Source organism: Mastigoproctus giganteus, chromosome 10 (assembly GCF_048544385.1).
Source record: "Mastigoproctus giganteus isolate SK-2022 chromosome 10, ASM4854438v1, whole genome shotgun sequence".
Classification (NCBI taxonomy): Eukaryota; Metazoa; Arthropoda; class Arachnida; order Uropygi; family Thelyphonidae; genus Mastigoproctus; species Mastigoproctus giganteus.
The window spans coordinates 83250851-83272342 of record NC_143584.1 but is presented as its reverse complement, the minus strand read 5'-3'; the positions used below and the strand labels follow the sequence as shown (position 1 = coordinate 83272342).

General features: G+C 38.1%; 1 protein-coding gene across 4 annotated transcripts in view; it reads right to left on the bottom strand.

Moving 5' to 3' along the window:
- The window catches only part of c11.1 (maestro heat like repeat family protein c11.1), a 1259325-nt gene that overhangs the window by 1165927 nt on the left and 71906 nt on the right, over nt 1–21492 (bottom strand). For all 4 annotated transcript variants that reach the window (XM_090383553.1, XM_090383554.1, XM_090383556.1 and 1 more), the window contains exon 4: nt 17249–17380. In XM_090383553.1, the coding sequence (XP_090239679.1) occupies nt 17249–17380 (132 nt within the window). The remainder of the gene's footprint in view (nt 1–17248; nt 17381–21492) is intronic.

Below are 21492 nucleotides of genomic sequence, written 5' to 3'. Positions count from 1 at the left end.
TTTCGTACTACCATTATCCTTATTTGTCATATTTTTGCATCCATTGCTGCTGCCTTGCACGCTTCGGTGCATTTGCCATATCCTATCCTGTTTATATCTTATCTGTTTTCACTCTTTCTCTAATGTTTATGTTTTAATGTTTTGTCTATCTCTTAAATGTTATATATATATATATATATATATATATAACATTTAAGAGATAGACAAAACAGTCTCTCCTAAGCCGTTCGTTATATGAAAATTTTCTTTGCTCAACTGAAACTATTTTAAATGTAATTTCCAATGGGATTAAAAGAAAAAAAAAAAAAAAATCGCTCCAAAAGGAGTTCATTAAACAGAGGTCCGACTGGGTAATTTAGAATTCTTTTTATATAATATATATCTTAACAATAGACATCAAAAATGCAAATTTAGTTAAATAACTTTAAGCTTATTTGAAAAGTATGTAAACATGCGAAAAAATTTACAAATTTCGAAGTGCATTGCATCGAAATGTCACATGTCACCGCATACACACTGTTTGCACTTTTGGCCTTCGTGCAATTTAAGAAATTAGTGCTGCAGCAAAGCAAGAATTGAGAGAGCTAAAGAAATTACCATTCTACAACTAAGTGGTACCAGGTAACTTAGTAAAACCTATCCAACCAACTGTTCCACGTACGGAGAAGTCGTGCTGGTCAAGTGAGCAGATAAAGGGTATTCCCACTGAGCTGTGGTTCATTGGGAACCATAGCCCATTGGTTCTACTGCAGTGGTGTCCAACCATTTCTCGTATAAGGGCCATATTCGAAGTAAGAATTCTTTCTGGCGCCGCACTGAGTGATTTGAGAAAAATTAGTGTGCTACATTTTTTTCCATATCTTGTTACACGTAAAGGGAAGTTTCTGTTATCATGTTACCATTTTTTATTTTCAAGCTATATATAAAAAATGCAAATTCCCAATACTTTTATGTGTAACAAATCTATGTCGCTAAATTATTTTTTAGATTTTATTAAAATTAAAAAAAGTTAAAAGTAAATGCAACAAGGCATCATATCTTTAAGAGTATAATAATCTATATAATACTGGTGAAAACACACCATAGACAACTCTTAAACAAAAAACTAGTTAGTAGTGTAAAGGGCATCATTTTATCTATATATCTCATATTGTGCTCTTCCTTCACAACGTTCTGATATATCTCGAATAAGTAACGCTTCAATATGTCCATAACATAACTAACTTCAATATGTGCAAGTATATTTTATACTTTCATAAGCAAGTTGCAAGTTTTTTATTGTTTGAATCAAAATGTACGTAAAACTAGAGAACCCCACACACACATATATATATTCATGCTATTTAACTAAATGTTAATAAAATTTCTGCAATGTCTAAAATGACTGGTCCTTGAGGTTGTCACAGCCATTCTCTCAGATAAGCCAGACAAGCTGTACTTGCTACCTGGGAGTCTAAAACGCTGATGGAACTGATATTCGGGTGACACTCAAGTCAAGTGTACCCAATTTCGGCGAAGTCCGGACGGTCTGTGACAGCAAAATCCTCTGCTTGCACCTACACGATGGTGGGGCTGTTAGTAATCCTGGGTATAACCTCCATGCACAAGTACATGGTGGGTGAACACCCAGGTGTGAACCTGGGTGGTCACCCACCATGTAAACAACTCTCATCAACCGGTGCAATACCACCACTTTGCTTATTGAAGGCTTGAAGTGGTGGAACCCATGTTTAGTCTCTAGAGCTAAGTTCCGGTCAACCCTTCCCTATCTCTTCCATCATGCAATATGACTGATGACTTTTGAGGTTATGATGAACATTGTGGCGAGATCCAATACTTCTTACATTTCAAGGGTACAGCTCTAAAACGGTGTTCGCAGGCCGACCGCTAGTTAGTACCAAACCGAACCTATTGGTAACTCTCTAGGAAGCTTCCGGATCAGCTAGTATAATCTTGCTACCTCTACTCTGCCAGATAGTGACTGGAGGGAGTCCAAGTAGTGTGTATGCGGGGAGCATTGTCGAGGCCACGATATGTCAACGATCTGGGTATATTCTTATCGTGTATAAGCCCTATCCAAAAATTTCATTACTACATACAGCATGTCCCACCCACTTTTTCTTACTATTGAATACACCATGAATTGTCAGACTAATAAAGCAAGCTTATCTGCGAAAAGATCTAAACCTCCCAAGCACTTCCTAATTCATTTCACAAATATACGTGGTCTCAATTCTAATCTCAACGATGTCCATTTCCACTTGCAGTCTGCCAAACCCCATGTACTTTTTCTTACAGAATCTCAGTTATTGGTTGATTCTACTACTGCTCATCTCAGGTGCCCAAATTATTTGCTGTATGATTCCTTTCGCTTCAAATATGCACCTGTTGTCAAATTCATCAGTTGTCTCTACCATTCTCCCAACTTCACTAATCACTTGGAGCTCTTTGACTTCCTCTCTTTGCAACTTGACTTTCTCTAGTCCAACTTTCCTAACAGTGAGGTAATTTTCCTTGGTGATTTTAATGTCCACAACTCCAGCTGGCTTCCATTTTCTTGTCACACCGACCCAGCTGGTCGAGATGCTGAGGCTTTTGCAATTACTAATCACCTTGCACAGATTGTTCATTTACCTACAAGAATACCGGAATCCAAATCATACAGCAATACGTTGATCTTTTTCTCATGAACAACCTTTCTAAGTACACGGTCAAATTGAGAGGTCCTTTAGGCACTTCAGATCACAACTCGGTGATTGTCTCTTCTCCAATGGAACCTTTATCTCACGGCTATTCCCAACCTCATGTTGTTTGGCATTACAAGAATGCAAAATGGGATGACCTGCGAGACTTCTTTTCTTTTTTTCCTTGGTCGGATTACTGTTTCAAAACTTCAGATATCAATGTTTGCTCAGATCGTGTCAGTGAAATTATTCTTGCAGGAATGGATTCCTTTATCCCACACTCCACTTTAAAATTTCGTCCTTTAAATAAACCTTGGTTTTCCAATAAATGTGCTAGGGCTGTTCAAGAGAAGAATGTTGCATATTGTAATTTGCTTGTTTTCTCCAGTTTCATTTTCTGCCTATACCAAAGCTCGCAACAATTGTAAAGCAGTTATTAATCAGTCCAAACTAGAGTTTGAACAGGCTAAGAGTAGAAAACTTGCTTCTTGTCCTAATGGTAGCCAAGCATTCTGGTCTCTTGCCAAAACTATTGGCACAACTTTTGCCCATCTCTGCTCCCACCTCTGTCCAAACCAGATAGTTCTGTTGTCACTTCAGCCAAGGATAAAGCTGACCTGCTAGCATCCACTTTTCTTCCAACTCATGTATTAATGATCTGGGAAAAACACCTCCCGCCATTCCCAACACGCTCTATTCAATGCCTCCTGTGGTCTACCGTCAAAAGGATGTCAGAAGGATTTTGACGAATCTTGAGGCTAAAAAAAAAGCTCCAGGTCCCGATAGTTTTTCTCTACTTGCTCTCAAAACCAGTGCTCCTGAACTTACTCCCATTCTTTGCTGCCTATTTTCACTTTCTTATTCCAAAGGTTTTTTCCTTCTGCTTGGAAATTTGCTCATATTCAACCAGTTCCTAAAAAGGGTGACAAATCTCTCCCATCCAATTATCGTCCCATTGCAATTACTTCTACTCTTTCTAAAGTAATGCAGAAATCAATTAACTGCCAACTCTTAAACTACCTAGAAACCTTCCATCTGATCAACGATTGCCAGTATGGATTCCGTCAGTGTCGATCCACTGGTGATATTCTGGCTTATGTTACCTATTTATGAACTAATTCAATGGGAACGTTCAGTGAAACAGAAGTGGTTGCTCTTGACATCTCAAAGGCTTTCGATCGTGTTTGGCTTAAAGGTCTTCTAAACAAGCTTCCATCTTATGGTTTGCCAACTGTTTTTAGTAATTGGTTATCCAGTTTTCTCTCTGATCGCTGACTGAGGATGATGGCAGATGGCTCTCTGTCTTCTAACTTCTCCACTAATGCCGGTGTTCCCCAAGGTTCAGTTCTTTGCCCCCACTCTATTCCTCTTGTATATTAAAGACCTTCTTCCATTGACTGGAAATCCTATCCATAGTTTTGCCGATGATAGCACATTGCATTCCACTTTCCATTTTGAGAAACCTTGTCCTGCTCAATCAGCTTCAATTTCTCGAAAATCTGCTACCAATTCCTTAAATTCCGATCTTCAGGTAAATTTCCAGTGGGGCAAAGACAACTTAGTTGATTTCAACCCTTCTAAAACTCAGTCTTGTCTTATATCTCGCAAAAAAAGGATTCTTCTGCTCCTATGCTTATCTTTGGTGACACTCCGATTTCTAGGCAAAATGATATATCTCTTTTGGGAATTACCCTGCACAAGCAAATTACAAATATTGCTTCTTCTGCATCTAAAGAACTTGGTTTTCTCTTTCACTCTTAGCGTTACTTTTCTTCCAAACGGCTGCTAACTCTGTATAAATCACAAATCCGCCCTGCCATGGAATATTGTTCCCACATCTGGGGTGGTGCTCCCAAAACCTCTCTCTCAGGCTACTTGATTCCATTCAGAAGAGGGCAGTTATGTTAATTAATGATTCATCTCTAAGAGTCTCTCCACTCGCTGTCTCATAGATGTACTGTTTCTGCTGCATGGCTCTTCTACAGATACTTCCATGGGCACTGTTCTTCTGAATTGGCTTCTATAATTCCCACTCTCTCTTTCAAAACAGTCCGAACACGTGCCGCCACCAGCCAACATCAATTTACTGTCGAACTTTTCATCTTCCTCATTTATTCATTCAACTGCCGTTTTCTGGAACAACCTTCCTTCATATGTATTTCCTAAAAATTACAGTCCACAGAAATTCAAGTCCAATGTCAATAAATATCTTCTTTCGTCTTCTGAACCTGCATCCCAAACACAGTACTAAGTACTATAGGTTCTAATACCGCTCGTGTTTGGGGTTTACATAAAAAAAATATATATGTGCTAAGATGAATGATAAAGAGATGACTAGTCTAATAATACAGAAAAAGTTAGCATGGGTGAAGAAAAGTATTGAAGTCAACAAAAAACTAAAAGCAAAATTCACTAAAATGAATCAGATCAGACCCTTATACAATGGGCGTGGAAAAGACTTAGATAACCATGCTGATGAACAGAATAGGAACTTTGCATTGGTCTTTACTAATGAAAGGCCCTTCATGCTGAAGAGAGACTATGCACGTGGGGCTGAGCCATATAAAATTAATGATTTTGAAATTACAGATGGCTGTTTGTTAGAAAATCTTTCAAGCCTACCAGTAACTAAAGGCATATACCAAGGAATTTGAAGGGAGATGGCACTGAGTGTACTGAACCATTGAGATTAATTATGAGGATTCTTTAGAATCTGGATAGATTCCTTTGGGCTGAAGAAGTGCTAACATGTTGCCAATACATAAAGGCCATTCTAAGAGTGAAGTTGCTAACTACAGACTGGTAGTCTAACTTTAGTGGTAGGGAAAAGCAATGATTAAGAATGCAATCTAGGGACACATAGATAGAAACTGCATCATTCTGAAAGACAGACAACATGGATTTGTTAGGCAAAATGTATTTACCTAACCTTATAAGCTATTTTGACAGTTACTCGTGAGCAAAACGTTGGGAACAATCTCAACATAGGCTATTTGAATTTTAAAAAGGCATTCAATTTAATTCATCATAAGAGGTTACTGTATAAGCTGGAAGATGCTGGGAATACTGGAAAGATTCTAAGATGGATTGCAGGGTGGCTGCAAGGCGGAAGGATGAGAGTAATGGATATTCTTCAGATTGCTGTAACTTGAGAGCAGAGTTCTGGAACCACTGTTGTTTTTCATTTTCATAAACAACATCAATGCATAGAAAAAGGGTGCAATATCAAAATTTGCAGATAATGTAAAGATTGGAAGGGGAATGACTGGAACAGGCTTCAAGAATGGTCAGAAAAATTGATAACTATGTTTGAATCCAGCAAAATTCAAGGTGTTACACACAAAATAACAAAATAATTTATACATTGGTGGGGTCAAATTAAAGGGAAAAAGCATGTAGAATTTAGAATACTGGCAAATACAAAGTTTTCTTAGCAGTGGAATAGGAAGGCCCATCGTGTTCTATCAATGATTTATCAACAATATCCTGGAAGTCATAATCCCACTGTACAAGGGAATTGCAATACCGCATTTGGAATATATGCATCCAAGTATAGAGACTTCATCTGAAAAAGGCACTGAGCTTCTTGAAAGGGCAAAAAAATAAGGGCAATTTGATGGCAAGATAAGCAAAAGGGCAACTGTACGAGGAAAAACTTCGATTTTGTGGACTACAGGGTTGGCAACCAGGCATCTTAGAGGGGATCTGATTAAAGTTTATAAGGCTCTAAGAGTGTGAGTTAGTAAAATGAACGAGGACAGAATTTTCACTGTTATACAGAATTCCAGAACTAGGGCCATAAATTAAAATTACAGCGGGAAGAGATTTAGACTGAATTGTAGGACATTTTCTTTTGGCCAGTGAGTTGTTGTTTACTGGAATAAGCTGCCATCTCAGGTAGTTGGGATCGATGGTTTGCAGAAATTCAAAGGTCAACTGGATACATATCACTGTTGAAAAAAAGCAGTGAATTAGGGTTGAATTTGAAAGTGTCTGCAATTCTGCCCAGACACAATAGGAGGGAGTATATGATGAGAGCCTTGTCGATCAATTCGGCCCTGGAAAGATTGTGCAAGGCTCAAGGGATAGAATTTTTTTCAGCCTGGGCTTTACTTGTTAACAGGAGAGACTGCTTCTACAGGGACGGGATACACTTAAATAGAAAGGGTGCAAGAATATTTGCTGATGCTATCAAGGCAGTGTTAGGTGGGTCAGAAAACTGCTAGCTTGGGGTTAAACAAAGACTAATAGATTAACAGTAGCCACTGGCAGAGGTGAAAATGATTCTTCCACTGCTTCTATTGGAATGAGCAGAAGCCTGAAAAACAAGATGCAGGATATTTCGGAGACTGCTGGGAGTCATTGCGGTACAAGTAAACACATGGGTTGTGTTAGGGTAGAAACAGGTGCATGTATACTTGGCGTGTACACCAATGCTAGGAGTTTGGTAAATAAATTTGATGAATTTGAGGTACTGCTCAAAGCATCAAATGCGGATATTGTTGGGATATCAGAGACGTGGTGTCACACAGATAGAAGGAATGCAGAACTGGAATTTGGGGGGTACATCTACAGAAAGGATAGACAGGATAGGAAGGGAGGAGGGGTTATTAGCATTAGCAGAGGCATATGATGCAAGAAAGCAAGCTTATTCAGCATCAGCCAAAAAAAAAAAAAAAAAAAAACCCTCTCCCCTTTCACCCCTCCGATCGTTCAAAATACCTGTCCAGTTGAGCTTTAAATTTGTTTAGGCTATCAACTTCAACAACAAGTGATGGAAGTCGGTTCCACCAACCAACCACCCGCTCGCCAAAGGCAAATTTCCGCACATCTATCCGACATCCGTCCTTCCTCAATTTGAATTTATGCCCTCTGAGGTGATTATTCTGAGAAAGATGAAGAATCCCATTGGCATTGAGCATGCTCAAACCATTCAAAGCCTTATACACCTCTATCAGATCACCTCGCCGGTGCCTAGTCTCCAGACTCTGTAATTTGCAAAACTTAAGCCTTTCTTCGAAAGAGCAACCCTTTGTTCCATTTACTAATCTTGTTGCCCTTCTCTGTACCCGTTCCAGCAGCTCTACATCCTTCTTGAAATGAGGCCTCCAGACCTGTATACAGTACTCAAGATGTGGCCTAACCATTGCCTTATACAAGGGAATAATCACCTCCTTATCCCTGCTAGAAAAATTCCTGTATATCATTGACAAGACACCATGAGCTACTCTTGCAGCTCGTCTGCACTGCTCAGAGAACTTCATATCTGCCTGCACAATTACACCCAGGTCCTTTTCATTCTCCACCACTGTCAGTGTAGTACCGCAGAGTTGATACATTGCTCTGGGGTTACTGTTACCCATATGTAGTACTTTACATTTGTCAATGTTAAACTTCATTTGCCACCTCTCAGCCCATCTGTTCAACCTTTCCAGATCCTGTTGCAGCAGCATAGCGTCAGTAGTGTCCTTAACGACCCTGCCAACCTTTGTATCATCTGCAAACTTAGACATTAAACTTGATATCCCATCATCAATATCATTCATAAACACCGTAAACAACAATGGACCCAACACTGAACCTTGAGGAACTCCACTAATAACATTAGTCCACGTTGAGCAGTGTCCATTGATTACCACTCTCTGTCTTCTGCCACTCAACCATCCCCTTATCCATAGCAGCAATTTGCCTCCAATGCCACACTGCTCCAATTTGTGCAGCAGTATCAAAAGCCTTTCTAAAATCCAAATATATAATATCAAAGTTATTCCCTGCATCCAGTTCTTTTGTGACTACATCATAGTATCCAATCAAATTGGTCAGGCAAGACCTGCCCTTAACAAAACCATGCTGCGTCTGAGCTATAACTGAATTCTTGTCTAGATGATCCTGCAGTGCTTCTTTAACCAGTGCCTCCATTAATTTACCTGGAACAGAAGTTAAACTAACAGGTCTATAATTACTTGTGTCAGCCTTTGATCCTCCTTTGTGAACTGGGGTTACATTTGCACATCTCCAGTCTATGGGTACCTCCCCTGAGTCCAAAGAAGCTCTCATAATTATGGCTAGGGGTTTGCATACTTCCTTTGCTGCCTCCTTTAATATAACTAGATAGATCCCATCCATCCCAGTGCCTTTTTTATGTTTATCCTCAACAATCTCTCCTCCACTTTCCTCTCAGTTATTACAAAATCATCCAGCTCACTGCCAATGTTTACTTTACCTACATCATTCTCCTTCCTGAATAACTCCTCATGCGTGAATGTAGATGCAAAATACTCGTTTAGATTGTTAGCCACATGAGCAGGATCCTCAACTGTTGAACCATCAATATCCAGTGGACCAATCTGATTCATCCCTTTCCTTCTCGAGTTCAAGTATGTAAAGAACTCCTTTCTGTTTTTCTTTGCATCCTTTGCCAAGGATTTTTCGTAGTCTGCCTTTGCCTGCCTAATCTCCTTTGTGACTTGGTTACAGACCAACTTATATCTATCATAGGCTTTCATGTCACCCATTAATTTGTATGTATCCCATGCATTTTTCTTCTCTGCCACATGTCTCATTAGTCCATCTGACAACCATTTAGGCCTAAACCTTGAACAATATTTCTTAGTTGGTATGTAAAGCCTGGTAGCCACCAAGATTAGTTCCTTGAATGCTTCCCATTTTGAGTTTGCTGTTGGTAACATCATCAGTTGGTCCCACTGTATAGAATTTAAATACTGTCTCAGACCATCATAGTCGCCTTTACGAAAACAAAAACCCTTCCCTTTACCTCTGATGGTAGTTACCTCCTTGAGTAAATCCCACTTCAACACACTGTGATCACTGCCACCTAGTGGTTCATTTATCTGCAGGTTCTTAATGCATGAAGAATCACTACTGATAATCAGATCAAGAGTATTGCTCCCTCTTGTTGCCTCATGAACATGCTGATGTAGAAAACAATCATCCAATAAATCCACAAAAGCCTTGCTAGTGTGCGAGTGACCAACCCACAAATTCCAGTCAATATCTGGGAAATTAAAATCCCCCATTATAAGACTCTCTGATTTACTGGCCCACTCTATTTCCCTGTACAATATATTATTATACTCATCAGAGTCATTAGGCCTATAGCACACTCCTACTCTCAATTTTGATTTCCCTATGCTTATGTCACACCAAACTGACTCGACACTGCCCTGTCCATCGATGTCAACTGGCTTCACTTCCTTTGACTTTGTGTTTCTTAATTAATAGCATAACCCCTCCTCCCCTCCTGTCCTGTCTATCCTTTCTATATACATTGTATTCCCCAAATTCCAGTTCCGCATTACTTATATCTGTGTGACACCACGTCTCTGATATCCCAACAATATCTGCCTTTGATGTTTTGAGAAATACCTCAAATTCATCAAATTTATTTACCAAACTCCTAGCATTGGTGTACACGCAGGTATACATGCACCTGTTTCTATTCTTAGCTACCCTAACACAACCCATGTGTTTACTTGTAACGCAATGACTACCAGCAGTCTCTGAAATATCCTGCATCTTGTTTTTCAGACTTCTGCTCATTTGAATAGAAGCAGTGCAAGAATCACTTCCACCTCTGCCAGTGGCTACTGTTAATCTATTAGTCCTTGTATCCCCCCAACTAGCAGTTTTCCGACCCACCTAACACTGCCTTGACAGCATCAGCAAAAATTCTTGCACCCTTTCTATTTAAGTGTATCCCATCCCTGTAGAAGCAATCTCTCCTGTTAACAAGTACAGTCCAGGCTGAAAAAAATTCTACCCCTTGAGCCTTGCACAATCCCTCCAGGGCCGAATTGATCGACAAGGCTCTCATCATATACTCCCTCCTATCATGTCTGGGCAGAATTGCAGACACTTTCAAGTTCAACCCTAATTCACGGCTTTTTTTCAACAGTGACCTGTACTTGCTAAGTAATTCCGCCGGTCTCCTACGCTTAATATCATTAGTGCCAACGTGTACAACTATATCACCTTTTGTGCCCTTAAAAGATGATATCCGCTCTACAACGTCATCAACCTTTGCCCCTGGCAGACATACCCTGGTCCTATTCCACCTATCCTTTTTACAAAGCATGTTCCCCGTTTCCCTGACAATAGAGTCACCAACAACTACTAGTTCCTGTGGGACCAGCGCATTCTGCCTAGGGGGCTGCCCCTGTGTTGCCTGATGACCAAGTGCAAGCTCTGGCGTTGATGTGGGCAGCTGAGAGCTTGATGGGCCCCTCAATTTATTTCCTTCGAGGGCAACCACCCTGTCCTTCAAGGTCTCATAAAGGCCCATAACAACGCTGAGTTGTCGCCTGATTTCCTTGCACTCCTTACATCGTGCACACACAAAGACTCCCCCTTGGCAGTATCATGTCCCGTACCCGACTGCTCCGCAAACATCAAGCAAACAGTGCATTTTAATAGACTGTGATTCAGAGGGCAACTGCACCCCTCAGTTCTCCCCTGAACCACAGCACTCCCATTAGCTTGAGCCTTTTGCTTTGCTGCTCTGGTCAGAGTCATGATTCCAATTTAATTCAATAAAATTTAAAACAAAAATTAAATCCTTAAGTTATATCCCAAAACAGTTATGTTATATATATATATATATATTTTTTTTTTTTTTTTTTTCGGTATCTAGTGTTCCCTTTATACAACTTCCGTATCACGTGTACCACTATAGTTATGTATTAATTATTTGTTACGATTAAGTCGTTATATGTATTTATAGAGTTAAAAATACAATTTAATTGACAATAAAGTTTATCAAGATTAATAGATTTACTGATTAATTGACAATATTATATTATGCAGTATACTACACTAAGCTTATGCTATCGTGTAAAAATGGCGGGAATTCACGAACGGTATTTCTACGGACTCGTAAGTATTGATTAGCTTCGAAATCTCGCTATCTCAATTTAGAATAAACTAAGGATCCTGACTAGTTCTATAATCTACTTATAGAAGATAATTTGATATAACAATTGGTTAATAAATCGACTAAATTTGGTTAAAAGACCTCTCGTTCAATTTGTGACACGTGGATTTGATACCGTTACCGATACTAAGTAATATCTACGAAATCTCTGTCTAAGTTAAACTTTAAACTAAGTATCGTAACTAGGAATATAAAGCTACTCTAGAAAATAAGTTAATATGACAATTTAAACTAATAAAGCAGAAAATAAATCAGGAAAAACTTCTCTGTTTGAAGAGCTTTAAGGAGCAAAATCTGCACAGGCTAACCTCGCACCCAGACTCCATAAAATCCCAAGAAGTGAAGCCAGTCGACATCGCTGGACAGTGCAGTGTCGAGTCAGCTTGGTGTGACATAAGCATTGGGAGATCACAATCAAGAGTAGGAATGTGCTATAGGCCTAATAACTCTGATGAGTATAATAAGAAACTGTACAGGGAAATAGAGTGGGCCAGTAAATCAGAGAGTCTTATAATGGGGGATTTTAATTTCCCAGATATTGACTGTAATTTGTGGGTTGGTCACACACACTAGCAAGGCTTTTGTGGATTTATTGGATGATTGTTTTCTACATCAGCATGTTCGGGAGGCAAATAGAGGGAGTAATACTCTTGATTTGATTATCAGTAGTGATTCTTCATGCATTAAGAATCTGCAGATAAAGGAACCATCAGGTAGCAGTGATCACAGTTTGCTGAAGTGGGATTTACTCAAAGAGGTAACTACCCTGAGGAGGAAAGGAAAGGGTTATTGCTTTCGTACAGGCGACTATGATGGTCTGAGACAGTACTTAAATTCTATACAGTGGGACTAACTGAAGATATTACCAACATATTATCATGCATTAAGAATCTGCAGATAAAGGAACCATCAGGTAGCAGTGATCACAGTTTGCTGAAGTGGGATTTACTCAAAGAGGTAACTACCCTGAGGAGGAAAGGGAAGGGTTATTGCTTTCGTACAGGTGACTATGATGGTCTGAGACAGTACTTAAATTCTATACAGTGGGACTAACTGAAGATATTACCAACAGCAAATTCAAAATGGGAAGCATACAAAGAACATATCTTGGAAGCTACTAGGCTTTACTTACCAATTAAGAAATATTGTTCAGGGTTTAGGCCTAAATGGATGTCAGATGAACTAATGAGACATATGACAGAGAAGAAAAATGCATGGGATACATATAAATTAACACATGACACAGAAGCCTATGATAGATACAAGTTGATCTGTAACCAAGTTACAAAGGAGGTTAGGGAGGCGAAGGCAGATTACAAAAATCTTTGGCAAGGGATGCAAAGAAAAACAGCAAAGAGTTCTTTACTTATGTAAACTCTAGAAGGAAGGGGTTAAATCAGATTGGTCCACTTGATATCGATGGGTCAACTGTTGATGATCCTGCTCAGGTAGCTAACAAACTAAATGAATATTTTGCATCGACATTCACACATGAGGAGTTATTCAGCGAGGGGAATGCCAGAGGTGTATTCAACTCTGGCAGTAAGCTAGATAATCTTGTAATAACTGAGAGTAAAGTGGAGGAGAAATTGTTGAAGATAAACACAAGAATGGCACCTGGGGCGGATGGGATCAATCCAGTTATATTAAAGGAGGCAGCAAAGGAAGTAAGCAAACCCTTAGCCATAATTATGAGAGCTTCCTCGGACTCAGGGGAGGTACCCACAGACTGGAGATGTGCAAATGTGACCCGAATTCACAAAAGAGGATCAAAGGCCGACACAAGTAATTATAGACCTGTGAGTTTAACTTCTGTTCCAGGAAAGATAATGGAGGCACTGGTTAAAGAAGCACTGCAGGATCATCTAGACAAGGCTTCAGTTATAGCTCGGACACAGCATGGTTTTGTTAAGGGGAAGTCTTGCCTGACCAATTTGATTAGATACTATAATGCAGTCACAAAAGAACTGGATGGAGTGAATAACTTTGATATTCCATACTTGAATCTTAAAAGGGCTTTTGATACTGTTGCACATGGAAGACTGCTGCACAAATTGGAGCAGTGTGGCATTGGAGGCAAATTGCCTATTGATAAAGGAGTGATTGAGGGGGAGAAGACAGAGAGTGGTAATCGATGGACACTGCTCATCGTGGACTAATGTTATTAATGGAGTCCCTCAGGGTTCAGTGTTGGGTCCATTATTGTTTTCTGTATTTATAAATAATATTGATGGTATATCAAGCTTAATGAACAAGTTTGCAGACGATACAAAGGTTGGCAGGGTTGTTAAGGACACTACCGATGCTATGCTGCTGCAACAGGATCTGGAAAGGTTCAGCAGATGGGCTGAAAGGTGGCAAATGAAATTTAACATTGACAAATGTAAACTAGTACATATGGGAAACAGCAACACCAGAGCAACATATCAACTCTGTGGTACTAAACTGACAGTGATAGAGAATGAAAAGGACCTGGGGGTAATTGTACAGACAGATATGAAGTTCTCTGAGCAGTGCAGACGAGCTGCAAGGGTAGCTCATAGTGTCTTGTCAATGATATACATCAATTTTTCTAGCAGGGATAAAGAGATGATTATTCCCTTGTATAAGGCAATGGTTAGGCCACACCTTGAGTTCTGTATACAGGTCTGGAAGCCTCATTTCAAGAAGGATGCAGAGCTGATGGAACAAGAACAGAGAAGGGCAACAAGATTAGTGGATGGAACAAAGGGTTGCTCTTACAAAAAAAGGCTTAAGTTTTGCAAATTACAGTGTCTGGAGACTAGGCACCAGCGAGGTGATCTGATAGAGGTGTATAAAGACTTGAATGGTTTGAGCATGCTCAATGCTGATGGGATTCTTCCTCTTGCTCAGAATAACCACCTGAGAGGGCATAAATTCAAATTGAGGAAAGACAGATGTATGATAGACATGAGGAAATTTGCCTTTAGCCAGCGGGTAGTTGGTTGGTGGAACAAACTTCCATCCCTTGTCGTGGAAGTTGATAGCCTAAATAAATTTAAGGCTGAGCTGGACAGGTATTTGGAACAAACAGAGGGGTGAAGTTTTTTTTTTGGCTGATGCTGCATAAGCTTGCTTTCTTGCATCATATGCCTCTATTAATGCTAATATGTGAGGAAGAAAGCATATAATTTGAATTTTTTTTACCTACAATTTTTTTTTTTTTTTTGGCTGGAACAGCAAAAGCCTGTAACTTCCTTACACTATATGGCTAATACTAATATTAACCTGTTTTTGTATTTCTTTCTCTCTGTGCATTGCATGTTATTGATATGCTTCTTTCTCTGCAAATGTCCAATTTTATTGTGTTTCTATCACTTGAAATTTAAAAACAACATTTACATATGGTACAAAATGCAAACGCGTTACCTTTTTCAGAAGACATACATACAATCTTGTATATATGTCTTCTGAAATTTTACACTATTTCTTGGACATCTTGCTGAAAGACAATGTTAATATGAAATTACTATGAAATTACTGCAGATCACTGAGAACAATACTATTATTGCATGTTTCTAATTTGCAATGTAGATAATGCAGACTTTTAGGATAACTTTAGCTACTTTTTGGTGAAATTTTATTATTTATTATTATTTCATTATTTTTTTTTTTTAAGAAGATGGGGAGATGTGAGTTATTTAAAAAGACTAAAACTTTAACTTTTTTTTTTTCACCAACTAAATTGCACTAAGAGGGAGAAGGGTCAATTCGAGTAGAAAAAGATTAACAATTATCCCATGATAATCATTAATAATGGTATTACCCACTGTCTTCCACTGACATCTGATATTTCTAACAACGGAACTGCTTGACCTGCTAACTGGCAAATAAAATATTGTCAATGCAGCATCCTGTAAAGTGTGATACTCACCTTTACTGATTTAACATAGAAAGAACATCCTCTTCCAACTGACTGTTTTAATTAAAACAAAAATATTGAAAACTCAATTGTAATGCATAGCACGGATTTGTATATTAATAACTGTTTGATAGTTCAATTTACCAGAATTATTTGTATATCAAAATATAATTTTTCATCATATAATAAGATATTTCTGATTTATAATAATTGTTACTTTAATATCTGGGTGCATAGTTGAAAATGTATTTGTACTTAATACTTACTTTTAGTGTGACACATTTATGCATAACCCAACTGTTATTCCTCAGATAATGTTTTCACAGCCACTATTTTTTGTAGTGCAGGTAACATATGTTCATGAGACAGAGAGAAAGAACAAGAATGCTTTTAGAAGCAAGTTGTACTAAAAGCTTTAAATGTTGAAATATTTGAGTTAGAGAGGTACCTTCATTTATGAACAAATTTATTTATGACAGTTTGTGTTTGCAAAAAAAAATATTACAATGAATGTGCATGTTTGAAAGTTTCCTACAAGTAAATACATGATAATGGTTCATAACAAGAAAGGTTTATAAGTTATGATGCAAGCTTCCAAACTGCCTAAGTTATATACACTGTTTGATTACAACTGACTATTTGGTATAGTAAATCTATCTTTACAAAGAACTGTACTAAGTGGATATAATTTTGAAGATTAAGGAGGTGAGAACGTTCTTAATTTACATAAACATTTGCTGATTTAAGCTAGTCAAAATCAGATGTACGAAATGGAATTAAGACATTTGAGAAGTAACCATTTAAACAAGCATCGGAATTAACAAAAAGCATCAAGTATATTTCTTAATCTAATACATGTGTTCAGAGTGGACTTTCAAGGAACACCAAAAAGTCTAGAGGGATTGAATGAAATCTAATTTTTTGATACTTTATTTTGTGTATGCATTCCATGGCTAAAGAAAGGGTTGCCTTGAAAATTAAATATTGTCTAACATGCATGATATGTACACTCTTAACTTGTATGTGTACTATTTATAATGATATGTATGGTAATTAACATGTTACAATATCTGTTTTCAGGCATCAAATGCATCTACTTTCTTCAATACAAAATTGCCTAAACTGTAATTTTTTTCTAATTTTTCTAATTTCTTTAAATTTTAACTGCATCAGAATTTGTCTTTCTTTTAAACAGTAATAATGCTAAGATATACATTTTACAAATAAATATCAGACCATGAAACTTTGTATTTCAGTCCTGTGGATGTGAGGAAACCAAACAGCCACAGGAAAAGTTGACAACTGTTCCCTGCATTTGATTGCTGCTTTTATCTTCAGTACTTTATAATTATTTTTGTTTTCAGGAGATGAGGTCACAAACAAAGAAGTGTGGACTGGGTCTGTAAATAAGGTTTAGTAAGCTAATAAAAGTTACACACATAAAAACCCTATCTCTACTAACTTTTGAATTATTAACTTTAAGAAATAAATGAAGTCAAAGATAACACATGCGCGCGCTAAACTAGGACTCAGTTTTTTTTCAGTTTACATGCATACATATATATTATTTTATATTACACACAGGAGAAAAATTATTGGGAGGGGGGATTATATATCAAGAATACTGATTTCATAGAGCATTAATGCGAATATTTGAAAAAATTTTAGCAGAATTCATATATACTGTAAATTATTATAAAAATTAAAATATGTTACAACCAAGGTATTTACCTTTACACTGACCATTTCTTCTACAGATTGTTTGATCAGATCTATAGCAACAACCTTGTTAATACTATCTAGTGAATCATTACACACATGGTCCATTACCCCAAGAATTAAAATCTTATGAGCAAGGAGAACCTAAAATCCAATGAAATAATAAATGATCAATAAAATAAACTAGAACATGAGCAAATGCATATCAATTCTCAATTATATTTAATTGAGAAATGATTCTACTATGGGATAACTCTAGCAAAACTGGAATTAAATATGCCTAATCAACATATCAAAAGACAAACATAAAAAATGAAAGCTATTATAACACGATGTGCGGAGTTCGGTATTGGGTCCACTTTTGTTTTGTATATTTATCAATAATATTGATGAAGGTATAACAGGCTTAGTGTCGAAGTTTGCAGATGATACAAAGGTTGACTGGGTTGTTAATGACTGTAATGGCAGTGTGCTACTATTATGGGATAATCTGAAAGATAATCCCATTTTGCATTCTTATAATGCAAAATGGGACACTGAACAGTGATGTGAGAGAGAGATTTTAATTTATTTACTATAATTTATCAAAAACTTATACATTTGATGAGTGGAGTTGAAAATTCTTTTCCCACTTACCTGATCTGAGTAAGCAATGAGATCAGAAAATTTAAAACATAATCCAACCAGGGAAAAGAAGAAGAATGTAAATCTGAAAGATAATCCCATTTTGCATTCTTATAATGCCAAACATGGGACACTGAACAGTGATGTGAGAGAGAGAGAGAGAGAGAGAGAGAGAGAGGGGGGGGGGGGCCATATTGTACCGTCTATACTCCATGTATTTTGAAGAGCTGGTTGTAAGAATATTGTGTTTATGGTTAGGACTGTCTAGTATTTTGGTAGGTAAATGAACAAGCTGAGTGAGTTCATTAATAACTGAAAAAACCTCAGCATCTCAACCAACTGGGACCATCAACCCAGAAAACTGATGCCAACTGGAGTTGTAAACATTAAAATTGCCAAAGAAAACTATCATGATTAGGAAAGTTAGTCTCAAAGAAGGAAGTCAAAAATTTCAAAATGATTAATGGAGTTGAGAGAACAGTGGAGGCAACAGACGAATTTAACAAAATGGGTTGGAAAGATTTTTCAGAAGCAAAAGCCTTCAAATGAATAATTGAGGAAACTGTGATGAGTATTAGTTGAAGCAATGGATAATTGGGTTTTGGTCAGAAAAAATAGTGAGATTTGGCAGAGTGTAGTTGGAATGGACATTACTGAAATTGAAACAAAGATCACATATATTTTGGTAATGAATGAGGAATGTTTTGGGATGTTCAGATCTTTTCATGAATAAGTTTGTTCTATTAGTTTGACTATTCATAATGCATTCTGTAGATCAAGCAAAAGTAAAGTGGGATATGTTGCATGAATTAATGAAATTCTTGGATATGAAAGAATATACCCAGCTCCATGACATAACATGCCATCAATAATTTCCTACACATGCACATTAGTTAAGACTCCCACTACCAGGAGAGACTACTTTTACAGAGATGGGATACACTTAAATTGAAAGGGTGCAAGAATATTTGCTGATACTATCAAGGTAGTGTTAGGTGAGTCAGCAAACTGCTAGCTTGGGGTGGGGGGGGGAAGATTCACAGACTAAAAGATCAACAGTAGCTGCAGGCTGAGGCAAAAGTGATTTTTGCACTACTTCTATTGGAATGAGCAGCAGCCTAGAACTAGAGCAAATTGCTGGGGATTCCAAGAACTGCTGGAAGTCAGCATGCAACAAGAAGATACATGGGCTGTATAAGGTAACAGAGTAAGAACAGGTGGATGTACATCAATGCTAGAAGTATAGCAAAGGTAGTTCCTGCTTTACGAGTTCCCGGGTTTAAGAGTTTTTTTTTTTTTTTTTTCAAGCATCAACAAAATCGAAAATACGAGCATTAATTGCAAAAAATCAAAATTAAACATTCATAAATATTGCAATTCAATATTAATATTAATATAAATCGCTTTTCAATATTAATCAGTTCCAGAGACACCATAGTATCATGAAAATATAGTAATGTGAACTCAATGACACATTGTTTTTTTTTGTAATTCATTCCATGACCTCAGAAGTTGAATTTTTCACTAAATAACTCTCTAAAAGGTCGTTTTTATAGTGTAAATTGTATTAGTTACCAATTCAAATCATTAAAATGAACTACACTTTCATGGTTATCATATGTTCTGTTATAAGAACCATATGATTAAAGAGGCCTGTGCACTCTGGATTCATTATTATCAAAACTAAAATTACTATAACACAGAGCGAAACTGGATACAAAAATAGATTGTGACAAGTTTAATAATAGGAAATATACATATGTTAGATTAGATACATACAAAAAGCTTTCGGTTGTTTTGTCAACCTTCCTCAGTTAAACTGACAGTTAAGAATGGAGCATGAGGGTGTGTACTGCCAATCTTGTACGTGAAGTGCGTGATTAATTGTTGGATGTTGAAGCCTGTGGCTGTGATGCATGTGGACGTTGCCAGCGTTTGTCAATAGTCAGGATTACTGTTTCGATGATAGGTTGGACTTGACATCCACTGTTCCTGTTGACTGAGGTATTGGAGCATTTGATGTTCAACGACTCCAACCAGGTGCATAGTCGATAGTGGCGGGACTTATCCACAATCACGACATCGCGGTGTGGGTCAATGTCGTGGTGGGTTGTCCAAACGTGTTCGGCAATAGCTGAGGCTCCACATCCGCTAAGCAGATTGCTCTTTTGTGTTCGGAAAGGCATTTTTTGAGCCGTCTTCCGGTTTCCCTGATGTAGCAGCTAGTGCAGTCACAGCAAGAGATGCGGTATTGCAGTCACAGCAAGAACTGTGTTTGCCACATCTTCAGGGAAACGTGTTAAACACACTTCTACGCCTAAGGCAATATCAGTGATTGGTAGGTTTCTTGGGAGAACAGCAAATTTCATACCCAGAGAGTCAACAGGTCTACTTGTTCTGTAGATAACTGTTTGTTGCTCAAGTTCAATACAAGATGTGGCAAACACAATTCGTCTTAAAACTGCAGCAATTTTGCACCATGCTCACCCTGCTTCTTCCAATCTCAACCACAAACAAATTTCTGCCCTTAAGACACTGAAACAAGACTCATCCATCGTCATCCTACTGGCAGATAAAGAACATCGAACAGTCGTAATGAATCGTACAGATTACGAGACAAAAGCCTTGCTGCTTTTGCAGGACACTTCTGTTTACCAACCCTTAACCATTCCTCACATCAAAGATTTGGAATGATGGGAGTCAAAAGTGAACATCCTCGTCAACAGTTGGCTTAAACAGAAGAAAATAACAGAATCAACACGTAATCATCTCCATGCCTCTGGCTGTCAGAATCACACAATTCTACGGACTACCGAAAGTTTACAAAGAAGGTACACCATTAAGATCCATTGACTCCTGCTGTGGCTCACCGAATTATGAATTAGCCAAGTTTGCCTCGGGGCTCCTTTCTCCCCTAGTAGGCAAGACCACCAACACTGTCTCCAACAGTAGTGAATTCATAGAACGGATCCGGACCATATCCATCTCACAACCCCAGGGGCTCCCATCTGGTGAGTATGGGCTTGGCACACCCAGGGTCCTCACAGCTGGATATCATCATTCTTCTCTTTCTTGGTGATTTCCTTCTACTCTCTCTCTCTCTCTCTCTCTCTCTCTCTCTCTCTCTCTCTCTCTCTCTCTCTCTCTCTCTCTCTCTCTCACACACACACACACACACACACAGACAGGGTAACTCAGAAATTTTTTTTGGCTGGTGCAGCATAAGCCTCAGGCTTCCTTGCACCATATGGTTAATAATAATAATAATAATAATAATAAAAAGATCAAATCATGGCATCGTTTGATGTAGTTTCACTTTTCACCTCCATCCCAGTAGAACTTGCCATCACATGTGCAAAGCAACTCTTAGATAATGATTGTTTGTTTGTTTGTTTGTTTGTTGTTGGGTTTTATTGGCGCATTAGCAACTAAGGCTCTTAGATAATGACCAAACCCTTGGCAGCAGAACCAAACTAACACCAGACGATATCTCCACTGCCCTCAAACTGTGCTTAACAGGCGGTGCAATCATGTTCAACGACTCCATTTACCAACAAGACACGGCACAGCCATGGGTTCCCCGGTTAGTTCGGTCACGGCAAACATCGCGATGGAGGAATTAGAGGGTCGTG